This window comes from Electrophorus electricus, chromosome 7, assembly GCF_013358815.1.
Source record: "Electrophorus electricus isolate fEleEle1 chromosome 7, fEleEle1.pri, whole genome shotgun sequence".
Lineage (NCBI taxonomy): Eukaryota > Metazoa > Chordata > Actinopteri > Gymnotiformes > Gymnotidae > Electrophorus > Electrophorus electricus.
This window is the reverse complement of record NC_049541.1, coordinates 26,829,833-26,855,539: the sequence shown is the minus strand read 5'-3', so window position 1 is coordinate 26,855,539 and position 25,707 is coordinate 26,829,833. Positions and strand designations below refer to the sequence as shown.

The following is a 25,707-nucleotide window of genomic DNA, read 5'->3' as shown; positions in this document are numbered from 1 at the left end:
CTTTTAAGGCCCTTTTCCTCGCCGTCATCAGCGGGGCGCGCTCTTGGGGAAGCTGCTCTCGCGCAGCGTGTTTTGGTGTTTAAATATCACTCGCTGTCCATCGGTAAGAGTTTGTAAACAGTTACGGTTCTTCACTAGAAAACTACATCGTTTAAACTTTGCCGGGCCTCCGGATATATCGACGGTGGTCTCGTGAAGTGTTAGCTAGCCAGGCTAGCGTTGACGCTTTAATGAAGTAAACACATAACTACTAGTCTTTTTACAGAAACGTTTACTGGTATCGGTCAATGTTTATATCCAGACATGTCGTAAAGTCTTTTTTTGTTTGTTTGTTTGTTTTTTTGCAGAAACGTGCTCCGGTATCGGCCACCGTCTGTTTATATTCCGACCCACTTAGCTAGCTCGCGCACAAGCCACAGCGCGTGACGCGTGAGCGTCCGACCCGGGGGCACGTGCGGCTGTCGCGGTGGTCTCTGGAGGGTGGCTCGTTCGCTCCCGCGCTGATGGAGTACGTGCAGCCCCCCGCCACAGCCGCGCACGGCCACATGTGAGTACGGCGCCGTGTGCACGACCGGAGCTCCGCACCCCTCTTACCCTCGTGGAGACGCAGGAACTGGTTTCATAGAAACCAGCTTAAGCACGTGTCCATACCGTGCTCCACACGTGCTCAGCCAAACTGTGCCGTACGCATTGCACATATGGGAAGTAGGCAGAATTTGGTAACGCCTTAAATAGTAAAGGCGCTTTCCGGTACTCTTAATTTTCTTTATACCAACGTTTTAACTAATAATGTGTAATATTGTGGAAAGTGAATAACTAGGTTGTCATTTGACATCGCAGAGAAATAGCCAACAAACTTATTTTTGTAAAATTATTTATTAATATTCTTATTGTAATATTTTAACCTTTTGTACCCCTGACTTGCTTCTGAATTGACTGCATAAAGCAAATAACGATATTTAAAATTATGTTGATTTTGCTTTTTAGACTTGTGAAATTGCTGTTTGTTTTGACTTGGAGGGCTTTGCCTCATATCGTTTTATGATTGGATGAGGACATGAACTACCCTTTAATAAATAAATAAATAAAAATAAAAACAAGTTCAAAACAATAGATGTACAACCAGAAGGTTCCCCATGAATAAACTTTGTGCCTGTCCGCTGCACTGATTTGTCCCTTCTTTCTTCCCGTAGCCTTTGCTGCACATGTGGCGTCCCCATTCCACCAAATCCAGCCAATATGTGCGTGTCCTGCCTGAGGACCCAGGTGGACATCTCAGAGGGCATCCCTAAGCAGGTGTCTGTGCACTTCTGCAAGCAGTGTGAACGGTATGCACCGCAGCATCGCAAGTGCCTGTAGCAGGATCATGTGCCAGGACTGATGAGCTGAAGATACATGCTAACGATGAAAGAAAGACTCCTACTCTCCGGTTTTAAGGCTGGGTTGGGTTTTGGCTTTGCGTGATCATGTAAACCTTGTCTCAGAGTTATCCCACTTGAGTTCTAGCCAACTACAACCATATAGACGTAGCTGCAGTAATGGCTGCAGCGCTGATGGAAGCCTCCGCATGCAGCATTAGAAGCTCACGCTCGTCTAGTGGCCTGTAGGACTTCCAACGTTTCTTAAGCGAGTCGTCTCGAGTCTGATGGCTCTGTCTGTTCCACAGATACCTGCAGCCTCCGGGTACCTGGGTGCAGTGTTCTCTGGAGTCCCGCGAGCTGCTCGCGCTCTGCTTGAAGAAGCTCAAGGGCTCGATGTCTAAGGTAAAGAGCACGCAGACGGCTTCAGCACAGAACAGACCCCCGAACCAGTGCAGCGTCTCGCTCAGTCCCTCCCTCTCCCTCTGCCCAGGTCCGCCTCATAGACGCCGGCTTCCTATGGACAGAGCCACACTCTAAAAGGATCAAGATGAAGCTGACCATTCAGAAAGAGGTGATTTTTGACCGCATGCCGGAGAAAAAAGCCAGCACATCTCTGGCTTGATTGGCCAGCGCGCTCTCACTGTGTGTGTGTCTCTCTCTCTCTCTCTCTCTCTCTCTCTCTCTCTCTAGGTCATGAACGGGGCAATACTTCAGCAGGTGTTTGTGGTGGAGTTTGTTGTGCAGCCGCAGATGTGCGACGACTGTCACCGAGTGGAGGCCAAGGACTACTGGAAGGCGGTAGTACAAGTCAGACAGAAGGTACCACGCTGGCAGATGCCTGCTGTGCTCCGAGTACATGTGGAATGAGGAAGCGCAGTCCCTGACCAATCCTTTTAAAAGCACTGCGACCAGGGACTGTGCTTGCTAATGGACAGTTGAGATTTGGTTCTGGGTGGGGGATTAAGTAGTAGAAGCTCTGGATGTACAGCCATGCGAGGTTGGAGATGCTCCGGGGGCTGAATGATGAAGTCGAGGGAGTTTGTTGGGCATTCAGGTTCTGTCAGCAGATGGGTATGTTTGGAAGAAACAAAGCTGTTCATGCGCCACATTCTTAGACGTGCCCTGTTTAATCAGGGTCTCATTAGCATAAACCAGCTCTCTGAAGAATCCCCTAAAACCCACCGGCTGCAGGGTGAAGCTCCCGTCTGCCAGTGGGCATGTCTTCCCTCGCTCATCAGTGTCCGACCTTTAATCCCCAGTAGGTTAAAGGCACAGGGTGGGGAGATTTACGCTCAGTTGGCGTGCAGCTTTGTGAAGTTTACAATTTCAGTTTAGTGACCCAAGGCCACAGTCTGCGTATGACGTGTTGCCCCTGACCTGCTGTCTTTGGCAGGGTTCTGAGGGCGTGACCCAGGCAGTCTGAGCCTTTAGCAAAGGTCATTATGAAGGCCTAATCACATGGGTGCATGCCGTGATGTAACCGACCCTACGTCCAATCACATGGGTGTTTTTGCACTTGTGCTCTTTGAGCATGTCTTCTCTTGTTTCGTTTTGATTTCTGCAGACTGTCCACAAGAAGACTTTCTTCTACCTGGAGCAGCTGATTCTGAAACACAGGGTTCATCAGAACACCCTTCGCATCAAAGAGATCCACGGTGTGTGTCGTCTTCCTCATTCCGCCTCCTTTGTCATCCTCGTTTACTCCTATCTGGCGTAGTCTGATGTTCCAAGATCCCTCTGATATTACATTTTTATGAAAATGACACTTTAACCAGTTTCATTTTAATCCTAAAATGTTACTGGAGCATAGAACAGATTGAAACCAGCCCTGTTAACTGTCAGCATTTTAGCCCAAACTGTCCCTTTTTAACACCAGCATTTGCACATTCCTGTTTTCGGTACGGTTGAAAGGTGCTCTGAAATGTCGTCTGTGGGAGTCATTGAAGTCTGGGGGGGATGTGAGGCTCTGAATAATTTGACATGTGGCAACCATGCTGGACACCTCCTCTAATCTGGGATGTGTTACGGGAGAATGTTCTGTACGTGCAAATGATTTAAAGTTAATGGGTTTTAATTGTTTCTCTTGTTCCTTCTCTCTCTCTGTCTCACATACACACTACTCGTGTGTGTGTGTGTGTGTGTGTGTGTGTGTGTGTGTGTGTGTGTGTGTGTAAATTATATATATTTATTATTGTATACACATGCTCACTGCTGTTCTCACTCTGCTGTTCTTAGAGGGCATTGACTTCTACTATGGCTCCAAGCAGCATGCCCAGAAGATGGTGGATTTCTTGCAGTGCACAGTACCCTGCAGGTGCGAGGCTCTGACACGTGACCTCTGACACTTGACCTCCTCTGCTGTCTTCTGCGCTCCTCATCCAGTTGTTCACAAAAATGTGTCAGAAGCAGGGCCCAGGAGATGAGCTACAGCTCAACCAGTTCAGTGGAGCTCCAGCCCACATGTGCATTCCATTTGAGCTTTACATCCTGTGATAAATCGTACTTCTGAAAAGAGTATTTTAATTCTCTCATTTTCTATTTTGGAAGCCGCCTTTTTTCTGCCACGTTTAGTTAATTATGCAGTTGGCTAATTAAAAAAATGAATCACCATTAATATTCTCTGGTTTGAAGATCAAAGGCTTCACAACGCCTCATCTCCCATGACGTGCACTCGAACTCATACAACTACAAAAGCACCTTTTCTGTTGAGATCGTGCCCATCTGCAAGGTACATGTGCTTTTTTTTAGTGTGTGGGGCAGATATGCGAAGCCGGCCAGTGACTCATTTGGTGGGTGGGTGGGTGTGAGTGAGAGCGTTTGGACGTGAGAGACTTTTATTGGCTTTGACCCTGGTGTGTGTGTGTGTGTGTGTGTGTGTGTGATGTGAAAAGCGATCGCACTAGCCTCGTGCTGCATTGTTCAGGGGGTGTTAAATGGCTTCGAAGAAGTGAACAGGAGTTGAATCTGGACCCCTATTGTTCTGCCTAGGGAAAAAAAAACCTTTAAGATGTCAGTTTGAATAGTCAAAGGAAATGTGTGGACATGTTTCACTCTATTACTGTATGGATGATAATTTCATAGGGCAGAAAGGATTATTCAAGCTCTGTCATTGTCATACCGTGTGTGTCTGTGTGTGATTTTTACTTCCCCAACCCACCTCACAGGACAACGTGGTTTGCTTGTCTCCACGTTTGGCTCAGAGTCTGGGCAACATGGGTCAGGTGTGTGTGTGCGTTCAGGTGACCAGTACCATCCACCTCCTGGACCCGAACACCCTGCAGCGTGAGTGAGATGCCAGCTCCAGACCCTTAACACCTGACACCCAACCTTCCGACACTTTCCTTAGAGGGAAACGCGTCTCCTGGCTGTATCTCGCACCACACACGGGTTAATAGCACAGGGATCTAAACGAGAATTCCATGAGGTTTAACAACAATTTAACGACAAGCGAGAATGATCGAGGATTTAAGGGGGCGGTTTAAGTCGTCCTGAGTTATACGTACAGGCATCGTTCTGTCTCGTCTGGTTCCTGTGCGTTTGGGTCAGGTCTGCTCAGCACCCGCCTCCAGTACTCTCGTTCTTTGCAACATGGTGTTCTCCTGCAGCACACGGCGAACACCTGTTCATTCAACCCCAACCACGAGAATCACACCGGACGTCTGTTGCATGTTTAAGTGAAAGTTGAAGTGTGAAAGGAAAATTTAACTTCTGGACCACATGCCCATATAAGACAAATTGGAACAAAGAACGGAAAATGAGATTTCTGTGTTTGTAAGACTGGCTACCTGCTACGATCTTTAGCCAGAACTGACAGTGAGCACGTTTCATCTTCTGCGTTCTAATGTTCAGTGTTTCCACTTTGTTTGTTGTGTTTATTTTGCTGCAGTCGCCGAAGTGGATGCCAACACTTACTGGCGCTACCCCTTCAACAGCCTCTGTAGTCCACGGCAACTGGACGAGTTCATCGTCATGGACATCGACATCATCAGGGACCTGCGTTTAGGAGCAGGGGCTGGTCTGAGGTCCAATCGGGTAAGAAAGAGGGCGGGCCTGTGGCCGTGATTGGTCAGTCAAGGCGTCGAGGTGATGGGGGAAACAAATAAAATTGGGGGGGTAAAGTTTGTTTTGGCTTCCTTCATGCTGACGAGGGTACAGGATGGAGTCAATAATTCCCCACTGAATTTGTAGTTTTCTGTATTTATAGAACGTCCACTGGAAATGGCTTTTAAACAGATCAAATATGGCCAGTGTTGAGACTTCTCTGGAAGGGAAAGTCAATACTAATTGTAATATGGTTTTGATCCAGTTAGCCAAGCACTTCTACCCCATACCGCCTTTGGCTCAGTGAGCTGTGGCTTTTATAAAAAAGGCACAAATCCAAGTATAAATAACCCGTTTCCTTTACTGGCAATGAAGTGGGTGTGTGTGTGTGTGTGTGTGTGTGTGTGCGTGCGCATTTTACCAGCACACCTTGGCAGAGGTGTGGGTTCAGAAGACCTCCGAGATGGACACCAGTCAGCAGTATCACTGCCGCACCTTCTTGGGTCACCTGCTCAACATCGGAGACCTGGCGCTGGGGTGAGCACAGTGGCTCTGGACTCTGGGAGTGCAACACTGCCCCCTTCAGTCTGCTCCCTTCTATAGCACACCACACTTAAATCTCAGAACACTTCGAGTTTGTATCTGGTGCGTTATAGCTTGGCAAGAAGCTGTAGTGGTTTCCTGCACTGAGCTGTCCTGCTTTCATCCAAACCAGGGACACATCATATGTTTATGCTGTATTACCTAAATACCTTATCGAGATTAAAGTCGTTTATATATGGCAGAGGTACATAAGTGAGAATATTTTTAGGTCCCTTTTTTCTTTACCATTTCCTTCCCTTTTTGTGTGTCTAAGCTATGACTTTGCCAATGCAAACATCAACGACGAGTTTCTTAACAAGATGAATCCACACCACGTCCCTGATGTGGTAAGAACAGCCAACATCCCAAACCATTCACATAATTGAAATTGTTACTTGCTTGTAAGTTTAGGCTATACTGCCCCCTTGTGGCTGACTTATTTTTTTCCCCACCCATTAAGCTTGTTGGAGTACAGTTGATTTAAAACAACACAAGGCAACGGGGGAATATAAAGCTTAGAAATCTCCAAAGAACAGAACCACTGAGCAGACAGTGACCTGCTGCTCAGCTGGAAAGTAAAGCGAGCACACTGAAAGAGACTTGAAACGGCATGGTGTTTGTACGAAACGCGACCAAGCTGTCTTGCACCCACACTGTGTGCTTTTCTTCTCTGAACCTAATAACCGTAGCAGAAAACAGCTGTGTGAAGCCAACGTCGTGTGGAAGGTTATTAAAGGCGTCCGGCTTGTTCTAGGTTTGTGTGTCGCGTGCTGTGATGTGATTTCTTTCTGCGTTCAGGTTTTGATTAAGAAGAGCTATGACAGGGCCAAGAGAATAAAACGCAGGAACTGGAAGCTGAAGGAGCTGGCCAGAGACAAAGAGGGCCTGGACACAGATGACGAAAGGTAACTGTGTGGGGGGAGGGGGGCGCCTTTAAGGAGGTTCATTTCTGAAGTTGTGCACTAGCTGCAGGCTCCACTTAAGGTTGCACAGTGTTACATCAGCTGTTTTCCAGACCACCTTAAGACGAATCGTTTAACTTCGCCTGTGGCTTCATATGTGGTGGCCAGGAAAATACTTTTCAGACACGTATCACTGATTGTTGACTGTTTACAGACAATACCAGGACTTCTTGGAGGACCTGGAGGAAGACGAGGCACTGAGGAAGAATGTCAACATCTTCAGAGGTGAGTAGGCCAGAAGCCACCATCACACAGGCGAAAACATCTGTTTTTTTTGCGCACTTATGCACCTTTTGGGCTTCCAGATGCTTCCAAAATCCCCGTGGAGAGCGACACGGACGACGAGGGCGTTCCGCGGGTCTCCCTGGCCGAGATGCTGGAGGACCTGAGTCTCAGCGACGCCACCGGCGGAGAGGGGGCAGACATGATGACCGATTAGCCATACCGGCGCAAGCCCAGCGTGGGCACGCACCAGCTGTGCAGCTCTTCCGCTCGCCTGACTGGCCGAACTACCGAGCGTGTGCAGTGGAGAGAAGTGTGTGGCTCTTCTGACGCTCCTGACTCGGTTGTCGGCTTGGTGGGTAGCTGGTGAAACACAGTACACTGGTGCAAGTGCTGGCTTCTCTCTGCCTGAGCTAACGTATTAGCTTCCGTTCCTATAGACCATACACACCCTGCAGATCTAATTTCAAATACATTTATATAACTGTACAACCATCGTAAATGATCTAATGTGATTTGAAATATTCATTGCATTTTATTGCATCAATTGCATCTTCATTGCATTCAGTGCATCTTTATCCTGGTGAAAGACTGTCTGAAGTGGTTAGTGTGGTGGGTGCAATAAACATGAATATTCAATCCAAACTCATTTGTGTAGTTTTTACAAAATATGTGGTCACAAAGCACCTTTACACAAGTCATGTATACACTGAATCTGGGTCCAGGCTCCTACTGAGCAAACAGTGATGCTGGCAAGGAAAACCTCCCTGAGCAAGGTACCACAGCTCAGAAGAGATCCAGGGTGGAATGAAAGCCAGAAAGTGACAGGCAGAGAGAGGCTCCCTGAGACACCAGCATCTCTCCGCTCCACCCTTGACGTGGACGAGGGCTCCCTGAGACACCAGCATCTCTCCGCTCCACCCTTGACGTGGACGAGGGCTCCCTGAGACACCAGCATCTCTCCGCTCCACCCTTGACGTGGACGAGGGCTCCCTGAGACACCAGCATCTCTCTGCATCACGCTGTGAGAAGCTGGAGGACGTGCCCAGGACCCCTGAGATTTGCACCTTGTGTCTTAACAGGAAAACTCCTTTCCAAAAGCTCAACTAAACAAATAAAAGACTTAAAATTAGAACCTAACATTAGAGTCCGAAACCCTACCTGGAAGGTTTTTCCAGTTACTCTTTATCCTTCTGCAAATTGCCTAATTCAAGGTACTATTAGGTAACTTGTGCCTTGTGATCTAAGTAGGTGTGGTGGTTCATAACAGCAAATAAGTGCACTCAGGTACTGAGGATCAAGGCCTTGTAGAGGTTTGTATGTCAGTATCAGAATTCTGCAATCAATATGGGATTTGACGGTCAGCCATGGCGGTGTCTAGTATCAGGCTTATATGGCCAGTCTCTAGCTGAGGTGTTCTGGAGGAACTGGAGTTTAAACATCCAGTTGGCAGGGCATTTAAGTAGTTCAGTCCTGAGGTAATAAAAGTGTGAACTAGTTTATGTATCCTGCCCAATTCATGTCACACTACTGTTTTTCACATGGTGTTTACTGTGTTTTAGCAATTAAGTGTTTGGCCTGAGGGACCATGAGAGTTTGAAGAGAGTTTTGTACTGAGTTTTGAAGCTTAGTAGTTCCTTTTCAGCTTTTTCCATATTTGTACCTTTTTCATTTTTATTTGATTTTTGTCTGGCTTTTTTTTTTTTTTTTTTTTTTTTTTAACACAACACATCTCTATTTCCACTTGGCTTGTATCTTGACAGACAACTTGAACATATTTGTTTGTTTTTGATATCAGAAGGCCAATTTTCATCCCAGCATCGGCCACCTTCAGCGAGCGCTGGGAGCTGGGAGCCTCAGTGGCTGTTAATCACAGAAAAAAAGCGACAGGTCCTGGCAACAGCCACTGCAAGCCAAGCGTTCCCATCATCCCTCAGGTGAGTTTGGCAGAAATGTGTTTTAAGTGTGACTCAGACTTCTTTAAGTCGTAAAATGACATTCATTGTTTGTCAGGGTAACCAAAGCTGAACTTTTCTTTGTATTTTAACCCCAGAACACCTCTTGGCGTTTTGCTTCTGCTTCCTGGCAGGTTTTTTTAATTCAGGGAATTTATGAGGAGGATGTAAGTTTGTGCTCGACATCTCAGCAGTGACTGACCAGTTTATGTTGTAATTAAGTAAATGGAATAATTTTTTCATTAAAATTATTTTAATGATAGAGCAGCTAAAAGGTGTGGCCCAGAGCTGAGAGCTGACTCCCAGGCTCGAGGAAGACCTTTAGAGAATAGCCAACAGGAGCCAACATGGGACACAAAACCCTCCCAGCCTGCTTTCTGTAGGTCATGGCCGAGACTATCGACTAATCCCCACGGCCCGATAAATGTCAGCCGATCGGATTCTCGACTCTGAATCGGTTTTGTGGGGGAAATTCTCTGCAAAGAAAAATAAATGAGAGGCAAGAGAACATTCAGGCTGGAACCAAAATACCTTTTATTTCCCCCTCCAGGAGAAGTTCCCAAACCTGCCCACTCTTCTGCAGCTGTCAACTTGAGTGTGACCTTGCTGAGACAGCGTTTGGACAAGGTGTGGAAAAACAAATAAGGTGTCTGGGTTTCTAAAATGTAGAAAAGTGAGTTATAGAAAGGTTAGCAGTGTTTGGAACATCTGCTGAGGTTTGTAGAAATGTAAAACAAATGGTAATTAGCATGGCGAGTGTAGCCACTGTTCATTTAGCAAGGCACCTATCGGAGTGTTGTGGTGCAGTAAAGCTGTGGGGGAGACTGGACATAGTGACAGCTGGAGACAGTCACATGTATGGAGAGTCACGTATCTGGTCTATGGACACACGTCCCACTATAACGGCTAGTCCACTGGTTGGCCTTAATAATCAGACTTTGGTGGGATGGTGCAGAATGCTCCACTCTGGCCTCGTTTAGGGGGAGGCGGTACCTGGATCATGTTTAGGGAACATGATCATCCCCTCTCCTCCCCCCCACATTTTAGGAAACTAGACCCACTTGGGAAAGTGACCATAGGGTTGCTTTGACACACAAAGAAACAATGATCTCTCTCTCTCTCTCTCTCTCTCTCTCTCTCTCTCTCTCTCTCTCTCTCTCCCTCTTTCCTACTGCTCCTTTTTCCCCCCTTTTGAAGAGTTGGGAAGGTAAAGGACGTGAACCGTCTGACTTGCTCATGAGGCATCCCCACACAATCACCCACAGGAACTCCCAGTTCCACTCCTGACTTGCCCTTCAGGGTTAACAATGATTTTAAAATCACCTTTCCCCTCTAAGTACTGGGTGGAAAAAAAAATATTACATGGAGTTTAATATCTGGGCAGATTTTTATATCTGGGCAGTTCCCTGTTTGCAACACGCTGCCTTTGATTCTTGCGCTCGGTATTGTTGTCGTAACGCACGTTTACCCAGGGCGTGATGGCCATCAGAGAAAGCAGCTAGCCGCGAGGCAGACAAACTGCAGCCATTGGAGGGGTGTTTGCCGTCCCGTCCCTGATGTGCTGATTTCCTTCTCCCGCCCCCTCCATGTCTCGGGTCTCTATCGTTGTTCTCTGGTTTACAATCATACTGGACCACTTTTCCAACCACGTTACTTTGCCATCCAGCCTGACCTGTACTCCTGATCCACGATCAGGGCTGTCGGCGTGACTTTCCCGGGCTGATCGGTGCGTGTGAACCTTGGCCCTTGCCTCTTCGTACACCCCCACACCCTCCCTAGTGTTTTTACATGTTAAACCCATTCCTTCAGCTATGTGACTTATGTCAACAATGACAGCGAGAACAACATCGTGACTGAGGCTGCCACGTGTGCTCTGCACCTTAAAGGCAGTCAGAGGTGCGTCCTCCCGCCCTTCGGTGGGGTCAGCTCACCACAGATATGCCAGCGTGAGCATGTAGTGGGAGTAGATGTGAACACTATATGTTCTGTGCATAGGTCCACTGCTCAGACTACCAGATGCTTTACGAGGTACACGTATCCTATAGGTGCGGTTTATGAGCGCACAATTACAGTTTACAGAAGCTCTTATACAGAGCAATAACATGTTTATTGGTAAGGCAGCATGTGTTGCCAGTCCTTAGCAGAGGAGCACTGCTGACCAGAGATTAGCAGGACGGCATGATAGTGGCTTAGCAGTATTACTGACGTGTGTACGTGCCGGCGTCAGTGCGGGGTCTGCTGGCAAACTAAAGTTGTGGATGAGCAGAGCGAATTAGAAATGAAGTTTTTCTAACGCAAGTTTCTCTACCCAATCTCCACTTCCACAGGATGATGTAAGTGAGACTAAGTGTAGCACTGAGGTGTGTAGGTTCAGCTCGGTGACAGGGTAGCACCGGTTCCTACCGGGGCAAGACACCACCAGGGCTTCACAGAATTGCGCCTCCAGGACTCAGGTTTGCAGGGACTGCCCCAGACAGAAGTCCTGTCCCACCCAGTGTCATATCCAGAGGTTAGGACACAGGGGTACTGACCCTAGCTGAAATCTCACTGACCCCAGAAAGGACCCCTGTGACCCCAGACATACAAAGCCCACTGAACAAAGTCACATATGAATGGAGGACATGTCCTTTGTATTGCCTGATTTTGAAAAATCACAGATCTGCCCTGATAACGGTGCTCTCAGGCTGCAAGTCAAAGATTGAATACTTTCACCGCTCCCTTAAAATCATGCTGCCTGCCGAGAGTTTCGGGAGGGTAGAGTGATATGTGGTGAGCTGTCTCCTGATGTGCCATTTCGCAACGAAGAGCAGTTACCAGGTTGTGTGTGTGTGTATAACAATCTTAACAGTAGGATATTTTAGGTTAGCTCTGGTTATCACCCAGAAATCTGTTTCTTTGGCTGTATGACCGGGTGTCCAGTTTTGCTTGTATTGGATTGGGTGTCCAAGAAACACAACCATATTGGTCAGGATTAAAAAATTTTTTTGCCACTCTGCACGTCCTTCTCCCAATCAAAATTTGTCAGGCGAAGTCGAATACAAAGTACAGGTGAAGACACATTAATGTTGCGTTTAAAGGAATGGGCGTGTTCAATTTTGGCTCGGTGGCTACCCTAACTCTCACTGATGCTGTAAACTGTTTGTTTGGCATAAAAAACGTAATCCGCTCCAGCCGACGGTTGCGTGACTGGGGTGTGTTTGTTTGGTCAGCGTTACCGGCGCAAGCCTTCTGTTTATTTACTGTCTTTGAGAAAGGCTGATAAAATACCTCGCCCTAGGTGCCTACTGTCAGCAGAAGGTCACTGGGTTAAAGTGCATTTGCTTTGTTTGGGATTGTTTTGTTGTGGACATAGTGTCTACCAGGCTCGTGACCTCATGTTCAGCTGCAGCGTACTGGAACATATCGGGTAGGAGTCAACTTACTGGTGATTAAAAAAAGAATAACTCAGTCGATCTTGACAGTCCAATTCACCTGCGAGTGTGGTGGTCTATTGTAGGAGGTCAGATCGACGTAGAAACGTGTGCTCCAGCAGGAACTATGGAAAGAACAAACCAAAGCAAAGTTTAAGTCTATTAAAGATTTGCGCTCAGTCCTGAACATTTCCAAACTGTCACATAATTCACAGAGCCAAAATTGTTAGTAACGAGTACCAGTACTTGAAATTGATCAGAACAGGGGAAGGGTTCCTCTGTCCTTAACAGCCCAAACGCCTCATAAAGGGGAAAGTTCAGAGACAACACAAAAATCATGTTTTAAACGGCAGGCTAAGTGAAAGAGAGTGATGATATGTAAAAGTTACATTTAAAATGTTTTATTGTCAGTAAACAATTAAGAAAAAGCACATTTTCCGCCGTTGTCGTCTGCTACACGCAAACGGTCGTTCTTCTCCAAAGTGGGCTGCTCAAAAACATCCCTTTCTATTAGTGTTAAATTTTCTTCAAAATAAATATATAAAAGAAGGAATCTGACTTCTCCTCTACTGCTCTAAACGCATGCATCAGCACAGTGCAGCTCCAGGGATGTTGATCCGAAGGTGGAGCTTGTATTTATGACCAAATCTCACTATTTATTTATCCAACATTATATCAACAGCGCAGTGTTTATTCCCGTTGCTAATGATGGAAGGGTGTAAACACATCATGGGCACTGGGACAGATAGGGGGCGGAGTTCAGGGTAGGAAGAAACAGAGGAACTTCAGGGTAGGAAGTTAATAGAAAGGTAAAGACACCACTGGCTAATCTCATGTGAGTATCAAGATTATGAAATTCACGAGAGCCGATAAGGGATCATTAATTAACCCATCATCACCAATAAATCAAGTATGTGGGTGGCTTAAACATAAATATGAATTATTAGCTGAGAATAAAGGTTTCATTTATGACACATGGTATTTTATAGAATTTATAAGTTTCAGTTGTTTGAAACAATTCAATCCTAACTTGGGAAGCTCAATGTTTCTATCAACAATTCTAATGCTAATTTAACCAAAAAGGAACATGACTTACCAACACCGCACACTCACACCCCTGTAAACTATAGCTATATCTGCTATAGGTTACTAATATTACCTAGCAACATTTTCTACCACAAGAAAATTCAGTCGGAGAGAAACACTCTCAGTCGGGTTGGGAGTGTGGAGTGGCTGCGGTTCTCCCAGCCACCTGTTAGGGGCGCCCTTGAACTCTTGTGCCAGCTCTGTCCTAGCGGCTGAACGCAGAGTGCTCGTGCTTATTCTGAAAACCAGAGAGAACAGAGAGGTAACGGGGCCTTTAGCGAGGCCCCAGGCCCCCCATAGAAGAGGCCCTGTAAAACAGGTTTGGGTACTGAGCTAGTTTACGGTTTCTCCAGAAGTACCTTCATCAGCATTGCCCAGTTATTTTAGGCGGTGACAGGGTTTCCAGTGTTGATCTTGGACTTGTCTTGCCATTTGTCTTACAACAGTAAAGATTAAAGATTAAGGGATGACGGAGATGTTGCTGACCATGCGTTTGCGTCAAAACGGATGACCTCAACCTGTTTAAAGAGGTTAAGCTTCCCAGCGTTGAGGCAGTATTTTGACGTGTCTGCTGCTCTAAGCTCAATGAGCAAATATTAGCAGGACCATAATCTGTGTAAAATTACTTTATTTGTGAAAAAACAATAACATAAAAAAGAAACACTGAAAGAATAAACATATATACACAACAGAATTTTGTTATATGAAATTTCATGACTTCCATGAAAAAATGTGATTTACAAATGAAACGTTCAAGAATGACATGTATGGCGTAATGAGGACACACTAAGCGCAGAATGTTTTGTACCTGGCAATGTAACCAGTCAAAGTTCCAGGGTTCAGCGCACATGTATATATATACGTAAGACACAACTGATAAATACAAAATGGCACCCTAAAGAGTAATGGGCTCTGTCAAAGAGAGACATGGTTTAGTCAAAGGAACAAGAGAAAGGTGTGTGTGTCCTAAAGGTGAAATGTGAGTGTTTGCATTTCACGGAAGACTGTTTGCTGGTCCAAGATCTTTCTTGTCATTCCAGCTACCTTGGAAGAGGTTTAACAAAATTAACTGTGAATGAATATGTTGTTGACGAAGGTTGAATGGTTAGAGAGAGAAAGGGAACATGTGACAGGACTGTCAATATCCAGTCGAGTGCAGTACGTGTTTCTTTTACAGTTGAACTGTTACCTTTTTTTCAGAGTAGACTCATTGCATAGGAAACATGATCACATGGCTTGAATAATATTAACAACAATAATAACAACAAATCAATGTCTGTAAAGGACAATTATAAGTGAGACTTTCATAACCTTTTTCTCTTTGTGAATATTTGTACATTCACTTTTGGCAAAAAAACAAAAACAAAAACCTTTTAATTGGCAGTCTGACCTCCAATGACCCAGCAGTGCATCATCAGCCAGGGGTGTTCTGGGATGGAGGAGTCTGTGTACCTGCTAGAAAAAAGGTAGAAGGTGACTTTTTGATTAATTAGCGCTGATTGACAGGTGAGACCGGACTATTCAAAGCATTGGCAAAGCGGTCACGTGCAAAACGCTAACAGGTGCAGTGAAAACATGACGTGCAGTTACCCAGGTGCCTGCCCCCCAACATCATGCAAAGCATCACCAAGGTGGTGTGAGAGGGGCCTTATTCCTGGGGGCTGGCCGAGGGCTGAGGGGGGGTGGGTGTAGGTGGGGGTGGACATGGCTTCAAAGTTCCTTTCTTTTGCTCTTCCCAAATGTTCTTGAGCTTGCAGAGGAAGGGGTTGTGGGTTAGCCAGTCGTGGAATAAGCCCCTCCCTTTTCTTTCTAGTTCATCAGCGCTACGGTGCTCTCTGGCTGCTCCCCACACAGTCCGGAGAAGAACTCCAGTGCCAGGCGCACGTGGATGGGCACAAACACGTAGGATGTGTAGACCACCATGGCCACCATGGTGAAGAGCACCGTGTTGAAGATGGACTTCTCCCACGGCTCTAGGACGTAGATGCCTGTGATCAGCAGGTACTGGTAGTAGAGCCACCCCAGGTAGTCGCACAGGTTCTTCACATCCATGCCTGAGATGCGGTTCCCTGCCGGAGTGGAGCAGTGAGCAGCGAGCAGTCTGGCGGCGGAGGCAGGCAGGTCAGCGGGGGGCACGTGGCCGGACATGAAAGAGAGAGAAACAGGAAGGTGCGTCATGCCACAGAAGTGCGGCTTGCCTGGAACGTCCCCTCTTCCCCTGTGTGTTTGTCATTGCATATTCCCTTGGTCACAAAGCCATAGAAGCAGGTGTAACTTCCTACGGGGGCGTGAGGAAAACAGTAGGGTAAAAAACTAAAAAACACAATGCACAACTTGCGACATAACGGAGAAACAGGACCGGGCCTAATCACAGACCCCGTCGACGGGGCCACTGCGACTTTTCTAAACATGCAACTCTCAAGAGCAGCGTCTGCTGTTACTACAACCAGACGGTGCCTGCAGTGTCAGCTGAAATAAATGCTTCATATATCTCTGGGGACCATGTGTGATGTTTGCTATGGAAAACGTTCATGGAGTAAAGAGGAAAAAAACGGGTGCTGGGAGAGAGAGAGAGAGAGAGAGAGAGAGAAATATGGAGAGAAAGGTAGAGAGAAAAAGGGAGAGAAAGGTAGAGAGGGAGAGAGAAATAGAGAAAGAAAGAAAGGTAGAGAGAAAGATGGAGAGAAAGAGGGAGAGAGAAATAGAGAAAGAGAAAGATGGAGAGAAAGAAAGGTAGAGAGTGAAAGAAAGGTAGAGAGAGAAAGGGAGAGAAAGAGACAAAGAAAGAAAGGTAGAGGGAAAGAGACAGAGAGAAAGAAAGGTAGAGAGTGAAAGAAAGGTAGATAGAAAGAAAAAGAAAGGTAGAGAGAGATGGAGAGAAAGGGAGAGAGAGAGAGAAATAGAAAGAAAGGTAGAGAAAAAGAAAGGGAGAAAGATGGAGAGAGGTAGAGAGAAAGATGGAAAGAGAGAGAGTCAGAGGGAGAGAAAGAAAGGTAGAGAGTGAAAGAAAGGTAGAGAGTGAAAGAAAGGTAGAGAGAGAAAGAAAGGTAGAGAGAAAAAGGGAGAGAAAGGTAGAGAGAAAGGTAGAAAGATGGAGAGAAAGGTAGAGAGGGAGAGAGAAATAGAGAAAGAGAAAGAAAGGTAGAGAGTGAAAGAAAGGTAGAGAGAGAAAGAAAGGTAGAGAGAAAAAGGGAGAGAAAGGTAGAGAGAAAGGTAGAAAGATGGAGAGAAAGGTAGAGAGGGAGAGAGAAATAGAGAAAGAGAAAGAAAGGTAGAGAGTGAAAGAAAGGTAGAGAGAGAAAGAAAGGTAGAGAGAAAAAGGGAGAGAAAGGTAGAGAGAAAGGTAGAAAGATGGAGAGAAAGGTAGAGAGGGAGAGAGAAATAGAGAAAGAGAAAGAAAGGTAGAGAGTGAAAGAAAGGTAGAGAGAGAAAGAAAGGTAGAGAGAAAAAGGGAGAGAAAGGTAGAGAGAAAGGTAGAAAGATGGAGAGAAAGGTAGAGAGGGAGAGAGAAATAGAGAAAGAGAAAGAAAGGTAGAGAAAGATGGAGAGAAAGGTAGAGAGAGAAAGGGAGAGAGAAATAGAGAAAGAAAGATGGAGAGAAAGAGAAAGGTAGAGAGTGAAAGAAAGGTAGAGAGAGAAAGGGAGAGAAAGAGACAAAGAAAGAAAGGTAGAGGGAAAGAGACAGAGAGAAAGAAAGGTAGAGAGTGAAAGAAAGGTAGAGAGAAAGAGAAAAAGAAAGGTAGAGAGAGATGGAGAGAAAGGGAGAGAGAAATAGAAAGAAAGGTAGAGAGAAAGCTGGAGAGAAAGGTAGAGAAAGAGGGAGAGAGAAATAGAGAAAGAAAGAAAGGTAGAGAGAAAGAGGGAGAGAGAAAAGTAGAGAGAAAGAAAAAGGGAGAGGGACAGAAAGAGAAAAGGGTAGAGAGAAAAAAGTAGAGTGAAATAGAGAAAGAGAGAGAAAGAAAGGTAGCAAGAGAGACAGAGAAAGAAAGGTAGAGAGAAAGATGGAGAGAAAGGTAGAGAGAAAGAAAGAGAGGGAAAGAAAGAAAGAAAAAAGGTAGAGAGAGAAAAAAGGTAGCGAGAGTGAAAGAGGTAGAGAAAGGGAGAGAAAGAAAGGTAGAGAGAGGGAGAGAGGGAAAGAAAGGGAGAGAAAAAGATAGAGAGAGAGAAAGAAAGGTAGAGAGAGAGAAAGGTAGAGAGAGAGAAAGAAAGGTAGAGAGAGGGAGAGAAAGGTAGAGAAAGAAAAAAGACAAAGAAAGGGAGAAAGATAGAAAGGTAGAGAGAAAGAAAGGGAGAGAGATAGAGAAAAAGAAAGGTAGAGAGAAAGAAAGGTAGAGAGAAAGAGGGAGAGAGAAAGAAAGGTAGAGAGAAATGGAGAGAAAGGTAGAGAAAGAGGGAGAGAGAAAGAAAAAAGGTAGAGAAAGATGGAGAGAAAGGTAGAGAGAAAGAGGGAGAGAGAAAGAAAAGTAGAGAGAGAAAGAAAGAAAGGGAGAGAGGGAGAGAGAAAAGGGTAGAGAGAGAAAAAAGTAGAGTGAAATAGAGAAAGGTAGAAAGAGGGAGAGAAAGAAAGGTAGCAAGAGAGACAGAGAAAGAAAGGTAGAGAGAAAGATGGAGAGAAAGGTAGAGAGAGAAAGAAAGAGGGAAAGAGAAAGAGAAAGAAAGAAAAAAGGTAGAGAGAGAAAAAAGGTAGCGAGTGAAAGAGGTAGAGAAAGGGAGAGAAAGAAAGGTAGAGAGAGGGAGAGAGGGAAAGAAAGGGAGAGAAAAAGGTAGAGAGAAAGATAGAGAGAGAAAGAAAGGTAGAGAGAGAGAAAGAAAGGTAGAGAGAGGGAGAGAAAGGTAGAGAAAGAAAAAAAGACAAAGAAAGGGAGAAAGATAGAAAGGTAGAGAGAAAGAAAGGGAGAGAGATAGAGAAAAAGAAAGGTAGAGAGAAAGAGGGAGAGAGAAAGAAAGGTAGAGAGAAATGGAGAGAAAGGTAGAGAAAGAGGGAGAGAGAAAGAAAAAAGGTAGAGAAAGATGGAGAGAGAGAGAAAGAAAAGTAGAGAGAGAAAGAAAGAAAGGGAGAGAGGGAGAGAGAAAAGGGTAGAGAGAGAAAAAAGTAGAGTGAAATAGAGAAAGGTAGAGAGAAAGAGGGAGAGAAAGAAAGGTAGCAAGAGAGACAGAGAAAGAGGTAGAGAGAAAGATGGAGAGAAAGGTAGAGAGAGAAAAAGGGAGAAAGGTAGAGAGGGAAAGAGAGAAAGAAAGAAAAAAGGTAGCGAGAGTGAAAGAGGTAGAGAGAGAAAGAAAGGTAGAGAAGGAGAGAAAGAAAGGAAGAGAAAGGCAGAAAGGTAGAGAGAGAGAAAGAAATAGAAAGAGAGAGAGAGAGAAAGGTAGAGAGAAAGAGACAGAGAAAAAGAAAGAGAAAGATAGAGAGAAAGAAAGGGAGAGAGAGAGAGAGCGAGAGAGAGTGCAAGTCAGAAAAACCCACATGTTCAAATCCGCTTATGACAGGAACCCCAAGAGTAACTCAAAAGTGCAGCAGGACATCTACCGACTAGTAAATGAGGGCAGTCAGCAATCCGAGAGCACGTGAGTGCTGAAATACTGCGCGCTGTCAGCCTCTGCGTGCAGATGGTGTAAAATGTTTTCATGCATTCATTCATCTAACTGATAATAGTCTTCCTATCGGCTGTGGACGGAATAAACGTGTTATTACTCTGTTCTAAGGCCCTGCCAGGACCCCTGTGGCTATTCAGCGCTTCTAATCAGATTACCCACGACCTGCTGCAGGACAGTAAACGACAGAGGCGGTCACGACGGGAAACGTTAGGAATAATAGCGGTAGGGCGACTTGGCTGCTCCGCAGGTAAAACTGCACGACTGTTCCTTCGACTGAGCGCTTTGTACGACATTGTACTGGATCCCAACAAGACAACAAGATTCCAACAAGCCACTGGCCCTCCTGTGCAGTTACCCACGCTGGGTTTGCGGTAGGTAGGGTTACTCGACTCCTTGGTTACAGTGTCAGCCAAACTTGTTAGTACAAGTCAATTAGAAAGTGAAGTTAATGATTTCCAGCTGTGATGTAAATGCCCAGGGCAGATGTCATGGCTCACTGGGGGCCGAGGGTACCTGCTGGAGACGACGTAAACACACGGCACCTTTCACGCACAGACTGGCAGTGACGAGAAAAAAAATCCATATGAAATCCGTATTTTGCGTCAATTTACAAAACTGACGAAACGGATTCGTTTTAAAGCAATTAATAGTTTAATAGCACTGAATACCTAATCCCACATTCCCTCACTGCTGTGCTTTGGTTCCTTACCACATCTGATCATTTCGTTTTTTCGAGTCAACAGAGAAATTAAAACACAATATACTCTCAGCCCTCCCGCATCCAACGCACGTGCACACACATAAAACGCATCAACACTGACTTTCTGGTTAACACGTTTTTTTTGTTTGTTTTTTTTGTTTTTGTTTTGTTTTTTAGGATCGGTCATATGAGGCAAGAACACAGTAAGATTAAACGAGGCACTCACCTCTGCGAGCTTTCCGGATAAAGTTTATTGCGGGACGCTGTCCGCCAAAGCCAGCGCGCGCGCGCTACCGTTCCGTTGCTTCGCTGAAGCGCAAAATCTGCCGCACCAGTTCAGGAATGTCAGGTCATTCAATGTTTAGGTCGGACACCACACCCACCCCAGTCTCTTTTCACAATCACCTGTGTGTGTGCGTGTGTTTGTTTTTGTGTGTGCGTAGTCTTTATGTTTGTGCAGGTGAAATGCAGAGGCAGTCCACGCACAGTCCATGCGTGTTAAAACATTTTCCGCGAGACAGACATCCCAGACGTTCCGGATGGCGAACCAACGACTTGCTTTAACAGGGAGGCATGTTAAAGGTCCCGCGCTCTTAGTATGCATTTATGACAACTTTTCTGCTCGTGTCGCAGGGTCTCCTCTTCCTCCTGCTCGTGTCGCAGGGTCTCCTCTTCCTCCTCCTCTGTCATGATGCTGCACCGCAGTACAGCGTGTGACGTCAGCGCCCACGTGCGCTGCCGCACCGACGGGGAAGGACTGACTCGGAACGATCACGCTCACATTTCATGCTGTAAAGGGGATACGAAATTTGGAAAGTTAGGAATTGTAAGTAAACGTAGGTGTTTTTTTTTTTTGTTTTTTTTTAAATATTATTATTATTACAGGCCTTACGTAACGTGCTCCGATCATATTTCTGCTGTCACAAGCAGAGCGAGAAATCTAACGCTGGAATCTCATAGAATCACTGTTAATTCACCAGGGGGGTGTCAGTCTGCACCATATTCCCTAAGACCATTTCTGTGCCCTGCCTCGACAAATTACCAGAAAACAATAGCCCATTGATTCTTCTTTAATCAATCAATCAATCAATCAATCTCTCTTTCTCTCTCTCTCTCTCTCTCTCTCTCTCTCTCTCACACACACACACACACACACACACACACACACACACACACACACACACACACACAAACCCTTTTTACCTGTGTTAGATTTTTTTTTTAAGTGCAATGAGTGTGTGGGTTTCTAAAGCCACATTAAGTATATCCACCAAACTGCTGAACTTGTATAGCTGGTGGAGGTAATCCCCAAAGACAATGGATTTCTGTAGTGCTCCCTATTGAATATGTTATATGGTATAAACCTCTGTATATGTTATACATCTCTGTGTATGGTACAGACCACTGTATGTGTTATAGACCTCTGTATATTGTATAGACCTCTGTATGTGTTATACACCTCTATGTGTTATACACCTCCACATATGGTGTAGACCTCTGTGTTATACACCTTTGCATATGCTACAGACCTCTGCATATAGTATAGAAATATGGTATAGACCTCTGCATATGGTATAGATATATGATACAGACCTCTGTATATGGTGTAGACCTCTGCATATGGTATAGATCTCTGCATATGGTGTAGACCTCTCATGTAGGCCTACTTGTTTCCTTAGAAATCCTTTCAAACAGTGGTTTTGTCAGTATGAAGGTCAAATACCAGGACCTTAATAAACAACTAAATATTTCAGTGCATTCCTGTGATTATGTAAAATAAAATAAAAAGGACAAATTGATTACAACCGGAAACAAGACTTTGAGTATTTATAATAAAATATCGACTCTGGTGCCTAAGCCATTTTTGATTATTTTTGTTTCCCCTGAAATAATCATTTTTAAAATTAAATTTATGTCTGAAAATAACCACATCATGAAATTTCATAAATTCCATAAAATTATCATGATTCAGAAAGCTGTTTTTATCCAAGGACCAAAAAAGGGGTAAATGCTTTAGGAATAAATTTCTTTTTTATTGATAACCCAGTCAGAATGGCACAAGGGATTTTATGACAGCGACATGATCCTCCAGGCCTCTGGTGTCCCTCTTTTCAAGCTAAATGCAGTAAAGAACTGCTTATAAACTAGAATAAGGGATAATAAGGAACATGGAAAAACGGTCACAGCCACACAAGCGGACGTATACGTGCTAAGGACACAGTCAGAGCTGCACACGCGTGCCTGTGTTCGCCAAGCTCCTGATTCAAGAGGAGTCGGTGTTTCAGCAGTTCTGAAACAGACCATGGTGGCACCACGAGTGTCTGCTTAAAAAACAGCCTCGGGGAAGGGGTAGAGGGGTAGCCTGGGTAGACGGGGTAGCCTCGGGGGATTGGTGGGGGAGCAGGCAAGGTGCTAAACGCTGCTTACAAAGACAACCACATCACCAGCGTCTTAGCCCGTACATTTACTCTAAGGGGGACGTGGGGACCTAAGCAGACGTGACAGTTCTGCACAGCGGTCTTTCTGCAATTGACTGGGTAAATCAGGCAAATCAATAACGTAATTTACTGTAAGACAGCTAGAGGGTGGAAATCTGCACGAATTTTCCAAAACCGGAGGGAGAAACCTCACTGCTATACGGAGCCTACAGCTTAACCATAATGACCTATTCTTTAGCCAGAAAAACACACCATCATGGCGACACTTGGGAATGTTTTAATAGATATTTTTGTAGTATTCTATTTTTTTTTACAGGGTCTTATGTAATGAAACATTTAGAATATGCTTTCACTGAAACTTGATCTGGTAAACAGATAAGTCTTGAAAAAAAAAAAGACGTAATAAGACCAAACAAAAAGGTATTGAACGCATTGCTCATTTGAAAAGATGTCATTGTGAGCGAGTCATTTGTAGAGATAACCAGAGATAACCACTCACTGTCAAGCATGCAGTGCTAGAGTGTAAAAGAGACTGGGGAGTGACTGGTTTTGACCCAGGTGAACAAACACAGAAATAGCTAACAGAGATGCCATGGTCTCAGTCACTGATCTGAGAACAGTTATGCCGCTTGCCCTACAATAGGGAATGGGAGTCCAAGATCAGTACAGCATAGATAACTCCTCCTGTATTATTCTTTTGGTATACGAATAATAATCTCAAGCGTTTGTTGCTAGTAGTCATGGAAAGGCATGTTTTTATGGCGGCTGTAATTGGTTTAGCCTGTTATAGAACACCTTCCTTTGTTCTGTTACAGCGACCGTTAAAGCTGAGTACATACACAAAGAGCTGAGATAAAAAATACTGTTTTGTTTGGGGACTTCATTTGTGCCTCTTCACATGTGGCCAGTCACATACCTGCAGGGAGTATTCAAATCTAAATTTGGACACACTGGGAAAAAAAGGCATATTTGAAACTCAGCTACAGAGACTTACAAAGGCTATCAAAATACTCAGAAAGAAAACAGTTCCTAACAAGAACGGTGCGCAGAACATCATGTCCGCTGTGCGTGGCAGCCCTCTAGTACCACGACAGTACGATAAAGCGAGTCTCAACATATCAAACACTGGCCCCTAGTGGTAGTGTGGTGATACAAAGCTATTAAAATGGGAAATATTTTCACTGATCCAGCAACTCTTAGATTCCTCAGTCTCCCTGCAAACAGGACACCTTCGTGGAGGTATAAGGATAGAGAGAGGAGTTAGAAAATAGAAATCATTAAAGTAGTGTTCAAAAAAGTATGGAGGTTTATTCTGGGCAACTGATACCTCATTAGTAAGCTGAGTTGTGCAAGTTGGGAGTAAGCGCTCAAACAAACATTTCCTACCGGCATAAATAAAACCATCAGTTACAATATTACAGCCTTAAGGGAGTAATGGTTTACCATTTAATCCCTTAAGTATCCTCAAAAATATGAGAATCTCCAGCATTAATCCAGCAAAGTTAAATGAATCCAGATAGAACTATTGCATTTTCCTACAGAACCAAATGGAACTTGAAAGTAATTTAGATAGAAATGTTTAATCAGACCTGAGTGTTCACATTACTGAGAAGACACAGCAGATTAAGTGATTCTCAGTGATGCTTATAAAAAGGCTCATCACATGTTTGCTTACTAAGATTTGTGCATAGCATATGCTTTCTTAGATCGACTCCACTGGTGCAGCAATTCAGTCCCAGTAGAGAGAGGTAGGGAGGGGGAGGAGAGAGAGAGAGAGAGAGAGAGAGAGAGAGAGAGAGAGAGAGAGAGAGAGAGAGAGAGAGAGAGAGAGAGAGAGAACATAAGAAGGACAGGCAGGTGAATGAAGCATCCAGTGCTCTGAAGGCTCTGTGGGCCTGGGTCAGGTTTCTGAGTCTCTCATGGTAGCAGCACTGCCCAGCACTTTGTGCAGGTTCAGTCTGGGTGACTGTGGAGCACTGGGCCAGAACCAATGTAGTCCTCCCTTTCAGGGAAGTGTGTGTGTGCATGTGTGATTAAGGAGAGCCAGAAAGCGTGTGACACCCCACCTCCCCCTGGCAGGCATGACTTTATATATATAACTCAAGGCTGATTAGAGCTTTTCCTCTCGTGCTCCGTTTTGGTCTTTATCAGGTGGAAACAGACGCAGCCGGAGGGCACAAGACCACACCAGCCTGAAATCCGGTAAATTGTTTTCCTTGATGCTTCCGAGTAACTGATAACTTCTGGAGATGCACATTTGATTTGTTCATTTCTGCATCCAACAGAAAATACTGTATACAAGGTTTTAAGGAATTTTAAGGACCGCTGCAGGGTTTTATAAAATACACTAATACATAAAAAGAGGTATAAGCTCATGGATTAATTTAGTAATGTCACTTATGTTAGTCCATAGTGTTGCAGCTAGAGCAATGGTCTTCTGGACAGCAGAGCTGTCGTTTTAACTGCTATGACCACACGTTGACTGCATATGTTGCTGATGGTCTCACGTATCCAAGCGCGTGATGCTTAGGACCTCTAGCGCAAACACTATTGCACATGCTGTAAACACTGGACAGGGATTTTCTCCAGAACTTCTTTTTCAGCCCTTTCGGGAAAACCCTTCATAGTCAGTATACTTATATGTCGATCATTCTGACCATGGGAATATCCAATAAAATTTATTTTTGTCTTGAACAGTCTTGAACTTTTGTCTTTAACTGAGACATGCAATTCTTTGGTGTTCAGCTGTAAAAACAGTTAACTGATTTTTGAAATGTCACTTAACTGACAAGTGTCTGTATATTATTTTAATGGTTTAATAATCAGTTGTTTAGTTTGCAATTTAATGGTATTTTTGCAAATCTAACAAGCTGCTATTACTAAAACAAGAATATATAAATCAGACACTGTGGAAATCCTGACGAAAAGACAGAAGGAAACAAATGAGAGAGAGAGAGAGAGAGAGAGAGAGGGAGAGAGGGAGAGAGGGAGAGAGAGGGAGGGAGAGATAAAGAGTGAGAGAGAGAGATAAAGAGAGAAAGAGGCTTTTTGCGCCAATGGCCCGTCAGCCTCTCCATTCTTCACAGGGTCATGGTGAGCTGCATTAAGAGCTTACCAGCAGTGCAGAGCTTGGAGCTGTTACTCCACCGGGAGACTAAAGGCACCTCCAGCTTAGGTGGCAGACAAGACCCCTCCCCAACCCGCTCCACCTGACGGGGGGGGCGCTCATACTGCACACGGCGCATTCATATCATTGCACATGTATACCTAGCGCACATACACACTTTTGTGCGTGTGTGTGCAATTTTAAACCTTGCCATCAAAGGCTCCGTCTAACTCAGAACAGCCAGGTCTTGTC

The 25,707-nt window shown here is 44.9% G+C and overlaps 2 protein-coding genes across 4 annotated transcripts; one reads left to right on the top strand and one right to left on the bottom strand.

The window, feature by feature from the left end:
• Positions 1–11: 11 nt before the first annotated feature.
• On the top strand, positions 12–7,813 carry nmd3 (NMD3 ribosome export adaptor). Of its 2 annotated transcripts, none has more exons than XM_027027420.2 (16): positions 12–103; positions 348–547; positions 1,194–1,328; positions 1,667–1,763; positions 1,852–1,932; positions 2,052–2,180; positions 2,926–3,016; positions 3,597–3,675; positions 3,993–4,089; positions 4,526–4,643; positions 5,248–5,393; positions 5,827–5,939; positions 6,259–6,331; positions 6,783–6,889; positions 7,101–7,171; positions 7,252–7,813. In XM_027027420.2, exons 2-16 carry the CDS (start codon positions 504–506, stop codon positions 7,383–7,385), a joined length of 1,515 nt encoding a protein of 504 aa, XP_026883221.1. In that variant the 5' UTR covers positions 12–103; positions 348–503; the 3' UTR covers positions 7,386–7,813. The 2 variants fall into 2 exon arrangements, with proteins under 2 accessions (XP_026883221.1, XP_026883222.1); XM_027027421.2 differs by lacking the exon at positions 12–103 and adding an exon at positions 137–235.
• A 6,417-nt stretch (positions 7,814–14,230) lies between these two features.
• Positions 14,231–20,720, bottom strand: sptssb (serine palmitoyltransferase, small subunit B). 2 transcript variants are annotated; one of them, XR_004776251.1, is made up of 3 exons: positions 20,138–20,720; positions 15,210–15,720; positions 14,231–15,074 (listed from the first exon to the last, which is right to left on the bottom strand). XR_004776251.1 is itself a non-coding variant. In XM_027027427.2 (2 exons), exon 2 carries the CDS (start codon positions 15,669–15,671, stop codon positions 15,429–15,431), a length of 243 nt encoding a protein of 80 aa, XP_026883228.2. In that variant the 5' UTR covers positions 15,672–15,720; positions 20,138–20,720; the 3' UTR covers positions 14,231–15,428. The 2 variants fall into 2 exon arrangements, 1 of the variants encoding a protein (XP_026883228.2); XM_027027427.2 differs by having other exon boundaries at positions 14,231–15,720.
• Between the last annotated feature and the right edge of the window lie 4,987 nt (positions 20,721–25,707).

Coding starts and splice junctions, on each gene's coding strand:
- nmd3 (XM_027027420.2), top strand. CDS start 504: ATGGAGTACGTGCAGCCCCCCGCCACAGCCGCGCACGGCCACAT. Junction 5,394..5,826: donor CTGGTCTGAGGTCCAATCGG/GTAAGAAAGAGG, acceptor GCATTTTACCAG/CACACCTTGGCAGAGGTGTG. Junction 5,940..6,258: donor ATCGGAGACCTGGCGCTGGG/GTGAGCACAGTG, acceptor TGTGTGTCTAAG/CTATGACTTTGCCAATGCAA.
- sptssb (XM_027027427.2), bottom strand. CDS start 15,671: ATGGATGTGAAGAACCTGTGCGACTACCTGGGGTGGCTCTACTACCAG.